The 18802-nt window shown below is 42.4% G+C and overlaps 1 protein-coding gene across 1 annotated transcript in view; it reads left to right on the top strand.

Annotated features, from left to right (window-relative positions):
* Positions 1 to 18802, top strand: part of LOC138979364 (protein kinase C gamma type-like) — a 34347-nt gene that overhangs the window by 12423 nt on the left and 3122 nt on the right. The window contains exons 8-12 of the mRNA XM_070352072.1: positions 1894 to 2001; positions 6241 to 6382; positions 7900 to 8078; positions 8893 to 8927; positions 13040 to 13228. Coding sequence (XP_070208173.1) covers positions 1894 to 2001; positions 6241 to 6382; positions 7900 to 8078; positions 8893 to 8927; positions 13040 to 13228 — 653 coding nt within the window. The remainder of the gene's footprint in view (positions 1 to 1893; positions 2002 to 6240; positions 6383 to 7899; positions 8079 to 8892; positions 8928 to 13039; positions 13229 to 18802) is intronic.

The raw sequence follows: 18802 nt of genomic DNA, 5'->3' as shown, positions 1-18802 counted from the left end.
TGTTGCCTCTTCAAAGACCGCAAGAAAGAAAATAGGGGAAGGGCTCCTAATATGGACCGGCTCCTAATGTGGACCACCTTCTGTTCTGACAAACTAACGGCGCTAGAGCGCTCAAAAAAGTTTTATTCGCTGTATTCACCCTCTCTGGATAACTTGCACATGTCAAAACAGTTGCAGAAACACAAACCTCAAAACCGTTAGGCTTTTTCTCTTTTTTTCACTTTTGGCAGCGTTCACTTTTATCACACAAAAATTTCTAAATATGACAGCTAAAACCGTATTTGTTACATTTTAGCAGTGTTGACCCCAAGTTCCTACTGCAAACAAAAAATAATAGCAAAATCTCAAAGTATGTGCGAGTCCCCTAATATGGACCACCTCCAACAAATCGAAGAAAATAAAAGCTAAATGCTATTTTAATTAATTCATTAAGAAGCTTGCTGGAAATAACCTATAACTAGCCCTCGAGATTAAAAAAAAAAATGCAACAAAAAGTCTTCTTTTCGTGGAAGTTGATAATTTCACTTATTTTCACTCTGTTTTTGATAAGCTTCTTTAGTTTTCTGGTGTGCTTCAAATAATGCTCTCAACAACACGAAACAGATAAATCTAGAGCATATTTTAATTAGGCTGACTTGTACACTAAGTTGTATCATGTTATTTTGAAATATAGGGGGCTTTTTACAGTGATTCGTGAATGCCGCTTCACTGGTCCATATTGGGCTCCCAGGCTCCTAATATGGACCCTTTGTGATTTTTTTCTGTATTTAATTTTTGCTGAATGTCTATCAAAGCTATTTCACTCTAATTAGGCCTAACGGTTAACCTAAGAGAGAAGGACTACCAAACACAAAATGAAACTTCTTTGCAAGAAAACAAGCTAGTTATCAGCATGAAACAAAAGGTGGTCCATATTAGGAGCCCTTCCCCTACGTACCCTCCTTCCCGTTTAACGATCATGTAAACCACAGACATGTTAAGCTTTCATGTAGTATCAGATTGAACACATAGCAATAAGTTTTCGCTGAACTAATTTCGTACTTGTCAATCTGCAAACTTAATTCAGCAAGAAAATCCCACGCATGCATCATAGGAAGAAACCATGCAGGCTATTGGTTTTTGTATATTATATGAGTTGAATTACTACACCTCAAACGGCGACATACGTGAGAGAGACACCCGTGAGATAATAATCGTTCAAATCACACGTGTGTATATCATGTAAATGAGGTCATGTCAAGCAAGTCTGGCAGGGACCTGTTTTTCCACTGCTTGTGATGCTAAAGTCACCGAGACAAACGTCATTATCGCTAATTACCCTCGATGAATCTTTAGAACTAACACGTCACGCCACACTTTCAGAGTGACGTTTCTTTGCTTTGACGTAATAGATTGCACGAGGCTTTACAAGAGATCGAGGTTCCAAAACAAGCGTCTTCAATTTAGCTGCCTCGTCTGCAAGACATTTTCAGTAAAATACACGTAAGTACAGTATGTAGGATACACAGAATACTACATGGCTTGCTGTGTCGTACCAGATTTACACTCGTTGCTTTTTCAAATAGTGAACAGCTCGCTTTTGTTCAATATTTAAAAAAACAACTCGTGTAAATCTGGTAAGACACAGCAAGCCATGTAGTATTCTCTATGACCCCCATTTTCTGATTGATCTCAAACCACAGGAGCTTGTATCAAAGTGCCTTGGTGGGGTCAGTCGATCGGAGTATCGGTCCAGAAAACCTTATTCTGATTAGGTCCCGCCCAAGCATTCTGACGGAAGCTCCTATGCCCAAAACTCACTGACGAACCAAAGACCCCACTTTTGTTTGTTCCTCTAGTCGCTTTGTAAGTTGAAGGTGCAGTTGTTTTATACAAGCCTGTCTTCTTTTACAGTTGCCATTTAAAGGAAAGACGAGGGTGGACATTTTCAAAATCGTGACGCAAAAACCAGAAGTGTACGACAGACGGTTGAGGGATGATACGGTGGACCTCTGCAGACAGGTATCTTATACTTTTGTCCTTGTAATATTTACACATTAACATGATGCTTCCATTTGAAACTTCGAGGTCGTCATCGTGGATTAACGCCTGACCAAAGCTAATTAGACTTTGAGAGGGCGTCAATCCACGATGAAAACCGAGAACTTTCAAATGGAAGCATGTTAATGTTATTGTAATTCAATCTGACGACGATCTCTTTCCTGCTTTCATGCGATGGTAAAAAGACAGTGGTTCTGTTCTGTTCACACACTACTTTCAGTCCACCTACTTGCAAGGGTCAAGTCCCAAGAAATATGTCTCTGTATTCCTATCTTATCACTCTGCTCCTGTTTTGTTTTCTTTCACATTCATTTTCCCTTCTTTTTTGACGGGTTTCTGGACAGCAAACTCTAAAACAAATTCTTTTCATCACAAAAGCGATCTTTGGAATTGACTGACGTAGTCCGGAAGAATTCATGCATCAACTTACGTCACGCATTCGACGTCATCACTTCGCATACCTTATGGTCTCGGTATTTCGTTGGCCTTCATATTTCCTACTTGTAAAATGACCCTCAAAGCTAACCGAGACTAGTTGAGGTTTTATCAATGCGCCTCGCCAGCAGGTGGTTAATAGAGAATACTACATGGCTTGCTGTGTCGTACCAGATTTACACGAGTTGTTTTTTAAATATTGAACTGCGAGCGAAAGCGAGCTGTTCACTATTTGAAAAAGCAACGAGTGTAAATCTGGTACGACACAGCAAGCCATGTAGTATTCTGTTTATCCTACATACTGTACTTACGTGTATTTTACTAAAAATGTCCTGCAGTCGAGGCAGCTAAATTGAAGACGCTTGATTTAGAACCTCGATCTCTTCTAAAGCCTCGTGCAATCTATTACGTCAAAGCAAAGAAACGTCACTCTGAAAGTGTGGCGTGACGTGTTAGTTCTAAAGATTCATCGAGGGTAATTAGCGAGCGCAATTTTTTTTCTATAATGACGTGTGTCTCGGTAACTTTGGCATCAAAAGCAGTGGAAAAACAGGTCCCTGCCAGACTTGCTTGAAATGACCTCATTTACATGATATACACACGTGTGATTTGAACGATTATTATCTCACGGGTGTCTCTCTCACGTATGTAGGATAAATGACTTTTTTAGCCAGTGGTTATCGACAATTAATGACCGGTAATTTTTAATGAGTTGGGGAATTCTGACCAATCACAGGATCTGTGTCATTAAAACGCCAACTTGATTGAATTACAATTACTGTTAAACAAAGCCTACACAAACAAGGGCGTTTCCATGCCTTTGTTTACTGCCACAAAAAGCCTGCCAAAACCACAGGAGCGCCGGTCGATCTACTCCTGTATCCTTCCTGTACTATTACTAGATTCACAAGAAGGATAAAGGAGTAGACCGACCAGCGCTTCAATACAAGCGTGACCCAAACAAGGGTGTTCCCGTTTGACATTAGGTCAAGTTTTGACTAAATGTTTTCAGATAGACCTGAAATCGAGACGAGCGTAGTGGTGTTAGTGTGTGTGTGTGTGTGTGTGTGTGTGTGTGTGTGTGTGTGTTTGTGCGTGCGGGCGTGCTTGCGTGTGTGTGTGTGTATATATGTGTGTGTGTGTGTGTGTGTGTGTGTGTGTGTGTGTGTGTGTGTGTGTGTGTGTGTGTGTGAGAGAGAAATTTGAGTCAAGAAACAATTACATGAACTTCGACCCATAGATCTATACTCGGGGACCATGTCCATGACTTCGACCGCTTCGCAACGCCTTTGTGACGTCGGATAGTGACGTCACTTTGTTCTAAATTTAAACTGAGTTGATTCAAGATGGACGACAGCTTGATTGCTGAAATTGCAAACTACAAACGCGATCAAACGTATTCTTTTACAACAAAAGAATGTGTAGATGTTCATGCTGCAAATGCGAAGAAGCGTAAAACACCCAAAGTAAGATGTAGGACTGCGGAGCCGCAGTCAAAAAGGGGGCGGAGAGGACCTTTTCAAAGGGGAGACCATCTGGGGTGCGAGGCGGGGGGTGGGGGGGCAAAATTGCTGTTGGGGGGGGGGGGGGGCAATCAAAAACGAGGCTTGATCGGTAAAGGCGGACCTTTTTAGAGCTGAAAAAGTCCCACGGAGGCCCTGTATAGCTCTGAAAAGTCCACCGGGGGCCCTGTTTAGCTCTGTAAAGTCCCCCGGAGGCCCTTTTCAGAGAGGGGACTAAACGGAATACTACACCGGTTAACCGGCTGCGGCTAGTAGTCTCCACGGCTTTTTCATGGGAATCGATCTTTACACCCCCGGTATAGGGGTGTGTATAGGTTTCGGTCGATGTGTTTGTTTGTGTGTTTGTGTGTTTGTGTTCGCATATAGATCTCAAGAATGAACGGACCGATCGTCACCAAACTTGGTGAACAGGTTCTATACATTCCTGAGACGGTCCTTACAAAAATTGGGACCAGTCAAACACACGGTTAGGGAGTTATTGGTGGATTAAGATTCTACAAGGACTTATAGAGAAACATATTCATGGTCAAAGGGAAATAACCTTCTCAGTTGGTGGCAGTGAGAATGGGTGCAGTGAGAATGGTTATTTCCCTTTGACCAACGGGGGTGTTTTTCCTACCTCGAAGGAATTTCTTGTTTAACTTCAGAATGACAGTTTCACTTAGGGATGCGACGGGATAGCTACAAGTTGTCCTACAGCACACGACTTATCTTTGTTTACTGCCCCATAAAGCCTACACAAACAAGGGTGTTCCCTGTTCTCTACCACACAGTCTTCACAAACAAGGGTGTTCCCTGTTCTCTACCACACAGTCTTCACAAACAAGGGTGTTCCCTGTTCTCTACCACACAGTCTACACAAACAAGGGTGTTCCCTGTTCTCTAACACACAGTCTACACAAACAAGGGTGTTCCCTGTTCTCTACCACACAGTCTTCACAAACAAGGGTGTTCCCTGTTCTCTAACACACAGTCTACACAGACAAGGGTGTTCCCTGTTCTCTACCACACAGTCTACACAAACAAGGGTGTTCCCTGTTCTCTAACACACAGTCTACACAAACAAGTGTGTTCCCTGTTCTCTACCACACAGTCTACACAAACAAGGGTGTTCCCTGTTCTCTACCACACAGTCTTCACAAACAAGGGTGTACTTTTTTTTTACATTTAGTCAAGTAAAGTAAATTTTAAGGGGCTTATTGTCCGTCAGGTCTTAATTGCCTATATTGGACATGAATTGGTTTATACGATTCGAGTTTTACGCCCTCACGCCATCTTTAACGTGCCATTGTGGTGACACGGGGGTGGGAGATGGATACCGTCTCTGGGTCTGCACATAAAGTTGACCCGTGTCCGTCCCGGCCGCGTCCCGGCCCGGATTCGAACCAGCGACCTCTCGATCACAAGTCCAGTGCTCTACCACCTGAGCTACCCGGGCCCCCTAGTTTTGACTAAATGTTTTAACATAAAGGGGGAATCGAGACGAGGGTCGTGGTGTATGTGAGTGTGTATGTGTGTGTCTCTGTGTGTGTGTGTCTGTATGTGTGTATGTGTAGAGCGATTCAGACAAAACTACTGGACCGACTGATCTTCATGAAATTGTACTGTAAATTTGTGGAACTAAAAACCAAATGCCCTGTCTACTTAAATTGTAGAAGTGAAATCCGAATGCCTAAATACTGTAACATTGTGGCACTGGAAACTTTAAGGACGCGAACTCCATGCTGTAAAACTGTGAAAATATTCAAATTGTGGAACTAAGAATGGTAATGCCTTTTTACCTCAACATTGTGGAACTGGGATTCACTGAAAGGCCTGAATGCTGGGGGAAAAGTGTGGAAATCGTAAGATCGTTAAAGTGTAAAATTATGTAACTTCAAGTCCAAAGTGGTGGCAGAAGGCCTTTTTAATATTGAACACAAATCTGACCCTTCACCACGGAATGAGTCACATGTCACCTTTGCATGATTTTCATATTTTTACATTTTCCTAAAGAGTTTTTTATGCTCTATCCTGTGGTGAAACCCGTTTTAGAAAAGAGCGAAATAAGCCTGTGACTAAGGTCACCCTCACACTGTTACCAGGCACTACCCGGACTTACATTAAGCCTTACGCAGAACCGCGCGAGATGACATGCGACTCATTTCGTGGTGGAGGGTCACTATAATGAAATCAGTTGACCTTAGTACTATGAAATGGTGGTACTGAAAAATCGACTACGAAGACGTTGTTATGAATTCAGCTGCTGCAGAAGAACCAGAAGGTCCGTCTGGGGTATGAGGACAACTCGGAGGAGGTTTACAAGAATCACCCGTTTTTCTACAGTGTCGACTGGGAGAGGCTGGCACATCTTTTCTACGCTCCTCCATATTTGCCCGGGCAAGGTATGTCCCAACGTTGTCTTGGTGATGTCGTTACTGCAGTTGCTTGTGAAGTTTCTGATGATACCACAGGCAGAATGTCTCTCGCGAGACGGGCGCAATGACCTAGTGGATAAGACCTCGGCCTCTCAAGCGGAAGGTCGTAGGTTCTTCTTTCTTCTTCAGCGTTCCAGAATGTTCTGGTTACGTGTCAGCTCGTTTGCCCATTTGGGTTCCCCACACTATACTCTGAGAGCATAGTCAGCCGGCTCACTCCGCTTTCGTTGAGTAGGCATGCTGGGTATTTTCGTGTTTCCATAACCCACCGAACTCTGACATGGATTACAGGATCTTTTCCGTGCGCACTTGGTCTTGTGCTTGCGTGTACACACGAAGGGGGTTAAGTCACTAAGCAGGTCTGCACATAAGTTGACCTGGAAGATCGGAAAAATCTCCACTCTTAACCCACCAGGCGGCAGCGACCGGGATTCGAACTCACGACCTCCCGATTAGGAGGCCGACGTCTTACCACCACGCCACTGCGCCCGTCGGTCGTAGGTTCGAATCCAGGCCACGCCTGGTGGATTAAGGGTAGAGATTTGTCCGATCTCCGAGGTCAACTTGTGTGTAGACCTGCTATTGCCGTAACCCCCTTCGTGTATACACGCAAGCACGAGACCAAGTGCACACGGAAAAGATCATGTAATCCATGTCAGAGTTCGGTGGGTAATAGAAACACGAAAATACCAACCATGCATCCTCCGAAAGCAGCGTATGGTTGCTAAATGGCGGGGTCTTCTTCTTCTTGGCGTTCGCACAAATGGCGGGGTAAAAACGGTCATACACGTAAACCTCCACTCGTGCAAAACCACGAGTGCATTAAAAGCAAATTTTCATCGCCACTGAAACAGCAGAAAACTATATATGTTTGGAATCAGCAAATGATAAGGAACAGAGAAAGTGTAGTGTCTTCTTCCCACAATAAAGACATTCGCTATTTAACGGTTTTCTTCATTTTAAGCCCATTTTTTTGATCAAACACAACACTATAAATTTAGATGTCACTTTTGTGATTCAAATATCGATTTTTACGAAATCGACAAAATAGGTTAATTTTGTCTGAACATTTCATAAACGAATTTGTAAGGTACCAAGCTGAACTGCAACCCCATAGTCCGCACTAAGTAAAAGACCATGTAACGAACATTTCAAACAAATTGATGAAAAACTGTGACCGCGATCGAGAGTGCCGCCTGAACTTTTGCAAACGGGCAAATACGACGTCTTCAAATAGCCCTATCAAAAATCGACGAAACTTGTTTCAAGCAAATGCTCATGTCTGTACCAATTTTCAAAATAATCCGTTGGGTAGTTTTTGAGAAATGCTTTTCACAGACAGACACATATATATAGGCTACATCGGGAGACAAACCTCGCTCTCCGCTGTCGTTAAAACATCCAGTCATTCCTTGACTGAATGTTAAAAAAAAAACCTAGGCAACCAAAATGCGAAATGTATTTTTCTTTATATATATCTACAGATCGGGATGAGAGTGGGGTGACGGAGGCAACATGGCCGGACCTGGCAGAACAGAACATCGTCTTCAGTGGCAAGGGGGTCCCAAGGCGCCTGTCGCTGGCCGGGTTCGAGGAATCGGGGGAAAGTAAAGCCATCCCCAACTTCAGAATCAAGGCTCCCCCGCGAGGCTCTGTGACTCCGGTAAGGCGGCATGGTGCTATATATCGTCCCGATAATAATCACAACAATAATGTAAATGATAAAATATGTCCAGTCCTGAAGAAGCAAAATGTTTAGCCTCCAGAACATGAAAACAATAACAGTAATTTGTTTGTTCGTTTGTTTGCTTAACGCCCTGAGCCGACCACGAAGGGCCATATCAGGGCGGTAATAACAGTAATAGTGATAATGTAAATGAACACTTATTAACAACCCTCCTGATCAAAAACGTTCCAGACGATGCGGAAAATCATCGAAAGCCATCAAGTACTTTTTGAAAACTCGCGTGCACATGTTTTTGACGGAGGCACCGACAGACAAACAAGTCTGCGCTTATCACGCTTCGAAATCGAAATATAAAACAAATAACATGTGCAGATTTACTCACACAGTTTCATTTTCATATGAATCCCTTTGTGGTTAACTGAGCTTTAAAGTAAACAACAACACAGCAGGCCGGGTCATGTTCGGTTCATAAAAAAAATTCGATTTCTCTGATGTTTTTGAAGCTAATGCCACCAAATTTCACACAGTTGTAAGTTTTAATGATCTTCAGACATGACACAAATGTGGCTGGTTTTCGTCAAATTTCAAGATCACAACGTGTGTGTGTGTGTGTGTGTGTGTGTGTGTGTGTGTGTGTGTGTGTGTGTGTGTGTGTGTGTGTGTGTATGTGTGTGAGCGTGCGTGCGTGTGTGTACGTGCTGCGTGTTTGTGCGTGCATGCACTGGCACTTTTACGCGAGTAAGTATATAATGTCAGCGACTGATATTTGTGCTATCCCTCCTTTTTCCAGATTGATTTTTCACCACTGCTTCATATCCAAGCACGGTAAGTACATCTTGTCTGTTTATAAGAATAGTATAGTATGTACTTCTTTGTGTCGCTGTAATTATTAACATCGAAAAGGAAGACATTTAGTACAGATAACTCTTGGCAAGACTTTTCACCCAATGTGCACACTCCTGGCGCACATGTATTCCAGTCGAGCTCAGATATCAAAGTTTTATCTTTAAAGAACACGGTAAAATCGGTTAGCGCAGATACTAAAATCTATCGGCTCAGAGTTTACGACACTGGTATCTTCTTCCTGGTTTGTATTTGTGGCTTAGCAATATGGCGCTACTGCAGGGATCGCACTGAAAAGTCTTGTATATGTGTGTGAGTGTGTTTGTGTGTGTGTAGGCCTATGTGTGTGTGCGAGTGCGTGCGTGCGTTCGTGCGTGCGTGCATGCGTGCGTGCGAGCGCTTAAGTCTCGTTATTTTTCACAGATAACGACAGTAACTTGTCGACTTCATTAATAACGGGTTATATACTCTTCGTAATTATACTTTTGATGCTAGCATGCACCGTGTATAAGAAACAGGCTGAGATGGTAGCATGAGAGTAGGGCACACAGATAAACACACATACACAAATACTATCACACTCTTCTTCGTGAAATGTACCATACCCTTCGCGTATATACAAATCCATCAACAAGCAGGAATACTTACGGACGTATAATCAGCTGCAATGCTAGGCTGCACCCACAACTTGCTACAAGAAGAAAACACGCACGGTAAGTCTCCTGGAAAAACTTGTTTTGGTTCCGTTCACAATGCATTATTCATTGCAACTTCTGCTGGTGAACACAGCATAAGGTGTAAAGTAAATGTACGCTTATATTTTCTATCGAAAGAAAGCATTAAATAAGTGCTGTGGTCTGTTGATTGAGCTGCTAGCCGTAAATTATACTCAACACTAGGTTTAAAAGCCTAAAATACACATGCTGTACTTGTCACAACCTATTGTTGTGTTCTCTGGTGCATCAGCATTCATTCATCTCCATGTAGATAAAGTTTCATTGCCCAAAGTCCATCCGCTCCCAAGAATTTGAATGTTTACTATGAACACTCAAGATTTGCCTGCTGCAGGCTGCAACACACACGGCTTCTCAGCAGGCTGCATGCTGCAACAATTGTCGGGTGCGTGCTGCAACAGTGCGTTTAGCAATTAAAACATGCAATATTGACCTTTTGGACGGAAAATTGCACAAACGATGACATGAAAAGTTGCCAATTTACTGGTGAATGCTAAAACAAGTTCTATCGGGTGCATTTTAGAATGATAAGACACAAAAAACCTTTGGTTAAGGTAACGTGAGAAGAACATGCAGGAGGAGAGGTCGGTGAGGATGTTCTTCCTCTTCTTCTTTGTACACAGGCTATCAATTATTGTGAGCATCCCCAGTGTAAGCGAATACATTCACATGAAACATACCCATACCTACCTAACACATTGGAGGTAGATTTACGTTAGTTTCTTTTAACATAAATAGTAGAAGGAATCTCCAATTAAGAAAATACTTGCATTCACTCACTCACAAAACATATACTGCCCAAAGATTGCTAAGGATATGAGAGCAATTTGTTTGTTTGTTTGTTTGCTTAACGCCCAGCCGACCACGAAGGGCCATATCAGGGCGATGCTGCTTTGACATATAACGTGCGCCACACACAAGACAGAAGTCGCAACACAGGCTTCATGTCTCACCCAGTCACATTATTCTGACACCGGACCAACCAGTCCTAGCACTAACCCCATAATGCCAGACGCCAGGCGGAGCAGCCACTAGATTGCCAATTTTAAAGTCTTAGGTATGACCCGGCCGGGGTTCGAACCCACGACCTCCCGATCACGGGGCGGACGGCAACCGTGCCGGTCTAGTGAGAGCAATGAAATCATATTTTACAAGCTTCTTTAAATAGAAATGTCACCTTACATTTCGATGATTCTTGGGTCGATTAATTTGTAGATATAAGAATTAATTAGATCGAAAAATTAAACGTTCTGCCCGGTGATGCCAATATTTACCGGCCAATTTTCGTGATAGTTTGTGAGTATGTAATACAAAATACAGATGCAGTTTTGTGTTTAAAACAGGTAGAAAAATATTTTTTCTTGTTAACTCCATAACTCATTGTCTAATTTATATACATATCAAGTAATTAATTAAACATTGTCAGTGACAGACAGCAAAATACGGAGTACAAATTCATACAAACTATCTCTCACAATAGAAATATTTTTGTTATGAAAAAAGTATATCCTTAGCAATCATTGGGGTATACATTTACACTGACGTTGTGCAAAGGGTCTGCTGACTTATAAAAGGAATTTCGAATCGATTTATAATTCTAATTGTTGAGAATGGATTGCAACCTACAACCTACGCCAAGAAAAGAGGGAGGAACCAGAGTAAACAGAATCTATTCCACACCCCCCCCCCCCCCTCCCGTTGTATGTGTCTGAATCAGTCATACGGTTTGAACGTCATGAACATGCTGATGCTGAGACAGTTGCCTTTGCTGGTCTGAAGCGTTTCTGGCATGTGGGACATTCATGCGTCTCCACTGTAGCACGGCATGCATGCTGAGTAAGATCTCGTCTGTTTAAATACGATTTCCTGCATTTCTGGCATACATGTGGTTTGATTCCAGCATGGTCATTACAGTGTGACTCATAAAGTTCCTTTTTCATGAAGCTCTTCTCGCAGACATTGCAAGTGTAACGAGGAGCTGCAGTATGTTTCAGTCTCATGTGCTCAGCAAGATTTGTTTTTGTCGTATAAGTCTTGCCACATTCAAAACACAGGTGACGCCTTCTCTTCATAGGGGTCGATGTAAGTGATCCTCTCGAAGGGCCAGGCTCAGCTTCAGTCGTCACGGTCACCTCCGATACGTCCATGAAACTGTCCTGAAACTCGCCTGAAACCTCCATCTGCAATAGAACAGATGCTCCGACCCCATAAACAAACCGAAAACAACGCATACAGATCATGAAATTGTTGCAGCCCGCAGCCGCAACTCAGCGGTAAACTATTGCAGCATGCAGCCACCCCTTATATCTAGTTCCCGCGCCTGCTTTGCAGGCGCGCGCTTGTGGCTTCGCCACTTCGCTGATTTGCCCCCCCCCCCCCAAAAAAAAAAAGGAGGAACCCCCCCCCCCCCCTTACAACTCATTTGGTCCGGCCCTGGTTTGCTATGGAGTATACAAAAATCTCCCAAATTTTCATAAATTCTGGTCGACAAGACAGAATTGTTAGTATTTTGAACAAAAAGGTTGTAGAATCCACACAAACACGCCTTCTTGGCGCGTGAGCTCGCATCTGAGTAAAAATTGAAACAAAGGCAGGTTCAACCAACATCTTACCCTTCCTAAACCATACTATTCATTTTGAAATACAATCTTATAAAGGCGCCAGAGACAATTGTGTAGAGACACATACCACGCGTATGTTGTTGTTGTAGCAAGTTGTGGGTGCAGCCTAGCATTGCAGCTGAGTTTAGGGGGCGCCGATGCTAGGGCGTGTCCCACATGAGCTCGGCCTCTCCGCTCCATCTGTCTCTCTGTCTCGACTCTCTCTGTCTATCTGTCTGACTCTCTGTCTGTCTCTGTTTCTGTTTTTGTCTCTGTCTCTCTCACTCTCTGTCTGTCTCTCTCTCTCCCTCTCCCCCCCCCCCCCCTATATCTCTCTCTCTTTCTCTCTCTCTCTCTCAGTCTCTCTGCCACCACGTGCTTTCTTCTAAATATAATGGTGTCAGTATAGAGAGAGCCCAGTATATATATATGTGAAGTCAGCAGGACTGTTGCTAGGATTTTTTTAGGGCAAATTTGCCGAAATGGCCATGAAAGTTTCGGCTATTTTTTGAATTTTCAAATAATCTTTTAGCGTGCATCTTTCCCCCACCACTAAAAAAAAGTTCGGCACTTCTGTCGACATGGCAGCAGACGTCTCGGTGATAGGAAATAAGTTGTGGCGTTCCACTGACTGACGATCGACCCCAAACTACATTCCTGTGTCAGCAAATCCAACGGTTATGATCAGGAAACGAGCCATGTGTACTTTTTTTGTTCTGCACAAGGCCCTGTGGTTAACCCTTAACCGCTATTCCACCAGACATGGATCTCTTGTAACTGGTTCGCTGATGGACCCAGGCCGAGGCAGCCAGGATCTGCGAATGACACTGGGCAGACTGACGAGAAACGGGTCAATAACCTCCACCCTCACCATGCAGCCCGCCGCGGGCCGTGGCGGGGAGCACCCCCACTCCAACATGGACACGCTGTTGGAGAGCCAAGTAGGCAGGTCTGTAGCTGTACAGTACACATCGTTTGGGGTATTAGCTCACTCTCGTCAAATGTCAAGGTCACTGCGAAGTCATGTTGGGGTCATGAATGTAACATCATCTTTTTATAAAACAAATGTGAAGCTAGAGCTGACTCTCGTCAAATGTCAGGGCTACAGCGGAGTCATGATGGGAACTTTGCAAACTCCTAGGGTTTGATGAACTAAGACAAAACCCAAATCGGGTCGACACTCGTCATATTTTAAGGACACAACGGGGTCATGTACGGGTCAAGAAATCGAAAAATTATCATTTGCTTTCAGAATTCTCTTTCTCGCCGAGACTAAAAGACTTCCAATGATGATCGTAGGGTTTCGACGAAATTAATTTACGTGCGGGGCCTGATGTAAAACTGGTCGAGGGCGACTCATGCTTGCCCAGAGGCAGTCCAACTTTAATTCGTAAAAAGTGTGCAGTTCCTCACTCCTTGCATGAAAGTCAATGAAACTTGGTACTTTTTCAAACGGACAGCTGCCTCAGGCATGTCGGAAAGCCCTAGAGGCTCCGGGCACCTGGACTTGACAGCTCCAGTAACTTTAAGGGCCAGTGCACTATGTTATTTTTTTTATTTGAATGTTTTATTTTGTTTGAATGTTATTTTATGAAAGAAATGAATAAACAATGACAAATGATAGTCACTTTTTGTATTTTGTGTTGCTGGTTTTTGTTTTACGCGACAAAAACAGTCAAATACAGACAAAAGTGGAGTACAGGGGGGATATGATATTTCAGCAGATATGATTGTCACACTTCTAATTTTTGTTATATTTTATCTTTCTGGGTATGCTCTAGGGGATTACGAAGCAGATTATGATTATTATATTTATATTTGGAGTTAGGGACATTTCTTTGTTACAACCGTCAAACTTTAGGGTGACCCCTGCAAAATTATTTTTTGAAATAATATGGTTATGACTGTAATATATTGGCAACAAAATCCCGTCGTAATCCCTCAGAATGTTATATTCTGCACAAACTGCCCAAAACGTTATTGCTCTAGCTAAATTACAGCCAGAGAAATCGCAACCCCCAAGATGCAACTGCCGCAAAAATGTCTGAAATGAGAAAAACGACGTTGAAGATAGAACTATTCAAATAGTGTCTTCATTGACACATAAATATGACACTTTTGAGAAAAACACAGACACACATGCATTTTAGGTATGTTATGGAACCATTATCTGCCAAAATTAAAACAAAAAGTGTTTTGAACAATTTGATCAATTTTGCACTGGCCCACCTGCTAGAACTTTAAAACTTTACATACTTTCAGGATCTGATCACCGCCAGACATGACCCTAATCTGGTTGATTCTCGTCAAATTCAAGGTCATGGTGGGGTCGGGTTTGGGGCATAAAATAACAATGAATGTACAAACTTCCAGGGATTGTTAAAGCTGTGCATGGTCTATTTATGACTTTCCGGGGTTACGAGTTTGAAAATATAGGGCTGAGAGTCATGTACAGAATAGGAAGGTTTCCGCCAGTTATCTCTTTGGGGTTTTGGGTGCTTACAGAGTACCGTTACCCTTGCGGGGGCATCAAACATCGAGGTCACAAGCAGGGTCAAGGGGAAGGTCGGCTGGGCGGACAGGAGACTATTCTGCGGTACAGCAAACGCTACCCAAAACCCCACCTATATCGCATGTTTGACCTTGAGAGCTTCAGTCAACGCTTGAAGTTTGCAGTGATAACATCCGGCTTGCTCTCTCAAGACTGATCATATGTAAAAAAAAAAAAAAAAACCAGTTATCCTCAAGAGAGATCAAGGGGAAAAAATAAACGCCCCGGCGAAGATTCTAACTCTCGACCTCGAGACTTCGTGTCTGATGTCCTAAACACTAGGCTACTGCGCCAATTGAGAAACAGAAGGAAAAACATTGATATGAATTCATTTTATATTATTCTTGAAGCAGCATCTATATATCTATATATATATATATATATATATACGGCTTCTGTCTGTCTGTCTGTCTGTCTGTGTGTTCGCGATGCACGGCCAAAGTTCTCGATGGATCTGCTTCAAATTTGGTGGGCATATTAAGGTAGACCCCGGACACAACCTGGTCGATGAGAATTTTCAACACGTGCTCTCAGCGCGCAGCGCTGAACCGATTTTGGTTTTTCTGTAGATCCACTACATCCATTCCCAGTAACTATTCCTTATCTTCTCCAGTGTTTTGCGCGTTTATCTCCCTTCCTTCGTGTGGCGTCAATCCATATTCCCGTTACTATTTTTAGAAGGTCATTGTCCACAACGCTTTGGCATCCCGGCGAAGCCGGATATTCCCGTTACTATTTTTAGAAGGTCACTGTCCACAACGCTTTCATCCCGGCGAAGCCGGGTATTCCTCTACTTCGCCGGGTATTCCGGCGAAGCGGGTAATCATCTAGTATATATATATATATATATATATATATATATATATATATATATATATATATATATATATATATATATATATACGGCTTGTGTCTGTCTGTGTGTGTGTGTGTTCGCGATGCACGGCCAAAGTTCTCGATGGATCTGCTTCAAATTTGGTGGGAATATTCAGGTAGACCCTGGACACAACCTGGTCGATGAGAATTTTCAACACGTGCTCTCAGCGCGCAGCGCTGAACCGATTTTAGTTTTTCTGTTCATCTTCCCAGATCCATTCCCAGTAACTCTTCCTTATCTTCTCCAGTGTTTTGCGTTTATCTCCCTTCCTTCGTGTGGCGTCAATCCATATTCCCGTTACTATTTTTAGAAGGTCACTGTCGACAACGCTCAATCCATATTCCCGTTACTATTTTTAGAAGGTCACTGTCCCGGCGAAGCCGGGTATTACTCTTCCTTATCTTCTCCAGTGTTTTGCGCGTTTATCTCCCTTCCTTCGTGCGTTTATCTCCCTTCCGTCTACTTCTTCCCGGCGAAGCCGTACCCGGCGAAGCGGGTTTCATCTAGTGATTTATATCTCTATCCGCCCACTGTTCAGAAGTGAATACATGTATAACTATTTCTTTGATGTCTGTTTTCAACTGCACAGAGCTTTGGAGGGATTCAATTACAGTTCTTCTCATTTTTACATTTAGTCAAGTTATGACTAAATGTTTTAACATCGAGGGGGGAATCATTATAGGTGCAGTTCGTGGCACGAGTCACAAAAAATTGTACGATGAATCAGGATTTACAACACTGAAGGAGAGGCGAAAAAGACACAAATTGATTTTGTATTTCAAATTAGTTAATGCACGCGTGCCACCATACTTACTAGAACGTCTGCCTCCTCTCGTTGCTTCTGTGAACCCTTACCATAGACGAAGACCACTTGACAGACAGACTCCCCACTCTCGTACTGAATTGTATAAAAAGTCATTTTTTCTGTCTTCGACTTCCCTGTGGAATGAGCTTCCAGATACTGTAAAACAACTTGATTCTATTGGGTTATTTAAAAAACGTATTAGTTCTGATGATTCTGTTGTTCCCTCGTATAGATACACATCTGATCGAAAATCAGAAATTATCCATTGCAGACTGAGATTGAGGATCAGCAATCTAAATAGTGATCTATTTGACAGACATTTAATTCCCGACCCGTCATGCACTTGTGGTTATCGTGTTGAAAATGCGGAGCACTATATTTTTCATTGCCCCTTATCTCTTCAAATACGTGAAGTCACCTTGTCAACACTGCCCAACTATGATTTGCTAACCGCTGATGATTTTCTGTATGGCAATAGAGACAAGTCAGACAGCGAAAATGCATTGATATTTGACCAGTTATTCAGGTTTATCTTATTAAGCAAACGTTTTGAATAATGAATGCATTTATCTCATCCATGTTCGAAACGACCATGTGCAGTACTGTTTACATTTCCTTGTTCTGGTAGTATTCTATTTTCAACCATGTGGAAGTCATTGTATGCGTGTGTGTGCGAGTGAGTGTGCGAGCGCGTGTGAGTACTGTTGTTAGTTTAGCATTGGTTTTTTTTTCTTTTGTTTTTTGTTTCCTTTTATTGTTACATGTTTGTCTACCATAATTTACCATTATTATTTTGACATTATTTCAAATTTGTTATATTAAAATCGTCCGCCAAATTTCATTTGCTTTTAAGAGTACGCTTATAAGCCTAGCTTGTTGTGCTCCATGTTCCTTATTTCATGTATGCGGTAATAGTACCAATGGAATTTATTGAATAAACTTGTTTAAACCAATCGAGACGAGGGTCGTGGTGTATGTGTGTGTGTATGTGTGTGTGTATACATGTGTGTGTGTGTGTGTGTGTGTGTGTGTGTGTGTGTGTGTGTGTGTGTGTGTGTGTGTGTGCGTGCGTGTAGAGCGATTCAGACCAAACTACTGGACCGATCTTTATTAAATTTGACATGAAAGTTCCTGGGTATGATATCCCCATACGTTTTTTTCATTTTTTTGATAAATGTCTGATGACGTCATATCCGGCTTTTCGTGAAAGTTGAGGCGGCACTGTGACGCCCTCATTTTTCAACCAAATTGGTTGAAATTTTGGTTAAGTATTGTTCGACGAAGCCCGGACTTCGGTATTGCATTTCAGCGTGGTGGCTTAAAAATTAATTAATGACTTTGGTCATTAAAAATCTGAAAATTGTAAAAAAAAAATTCTTTTATAAAACGATCCAAATTTACGTTCATCTTATTCTCCATCATTTGCTGATTCCAAAAACATATAAATATGTTATATTTGGATTAAAAACAAGCTCTGAAAATTAAATATATAAAAATTATTATCAAAATTAAATTGTCGAAATCAATTTAAAAACACTTTCATCTTATTCCTTGTCGGTTCCTGATTCCAAAAACATATAGATATGATATGTTTGGATTAAAAACACGCTCAGAAAGTTAAAACGAAGAGAGGTACAGAAAAGCGGCGTGCTATCGTTCTCAGCGCAACTACTACCCGGCTCTTCTTGTCAATTTCACTGCCTTTGCCGTGAGCGGTGGACTGACGATGTTACAAGTATACGGTCTTGCTGCGTTGCATTGCGTTTAGTTTCATTCTGTGAGTTCGACAGCTACTTGACTAAATGTTGTATTTTCGCCTTACGCGACTTGTTCTTGCATGTTGTAAATAGAGATATCGCAGCAATCACATGGCGCGAATGTAAATGTCGTGTAGCATGGCGGTGTAAACATGAACTGCGATTCCGTGAAACATGTTTGCAAATAAAGGCAACTTTGAACGGCAATTTTTACGTTCGTGCAACGCGTGAATGGTAATTCAAGCGTAGAATGATATAAAATTATTATTTTTTCTACTTTTGACAACACTGGTGGAGTGGCCTAGCGGTTAAGACATCGGCCCCGACATTTCGAGGTCTTGAGTTCGAATCCCTGCAAAGGCGTTTATTTTTTCTGCTCGATCCTTCTTGACAAGTATGCTCAACTCTGAGAGAGCAAACCGGATGTTACCACTGCAACATCCAAGCGTTAACTGAAGCTCTCAAGGTCACACACGCCGTATATAGGTGGGGTTTCGGGTAGCGTTTGCTGTACAGAATTATGTACATGATTT

This window comes from Littorina saxatilis, linkage group LG1 (assembly GCF_037325665.1).
Source record: "Littorina saxatilis isolate snail1 linkage group LG1, US_GU_Lsax_2.0, whole genome shotgun sequence".
Lineage (NCBI taxonomy): Eukaryota > Metazoa > Mollusca > Gastropoda > Littorinimorpha > Littorinidae > Littorina > Littorina saxatilis.
This window is presented reverse-complemented; position numbering and strand designations above follow the sequence as displayed.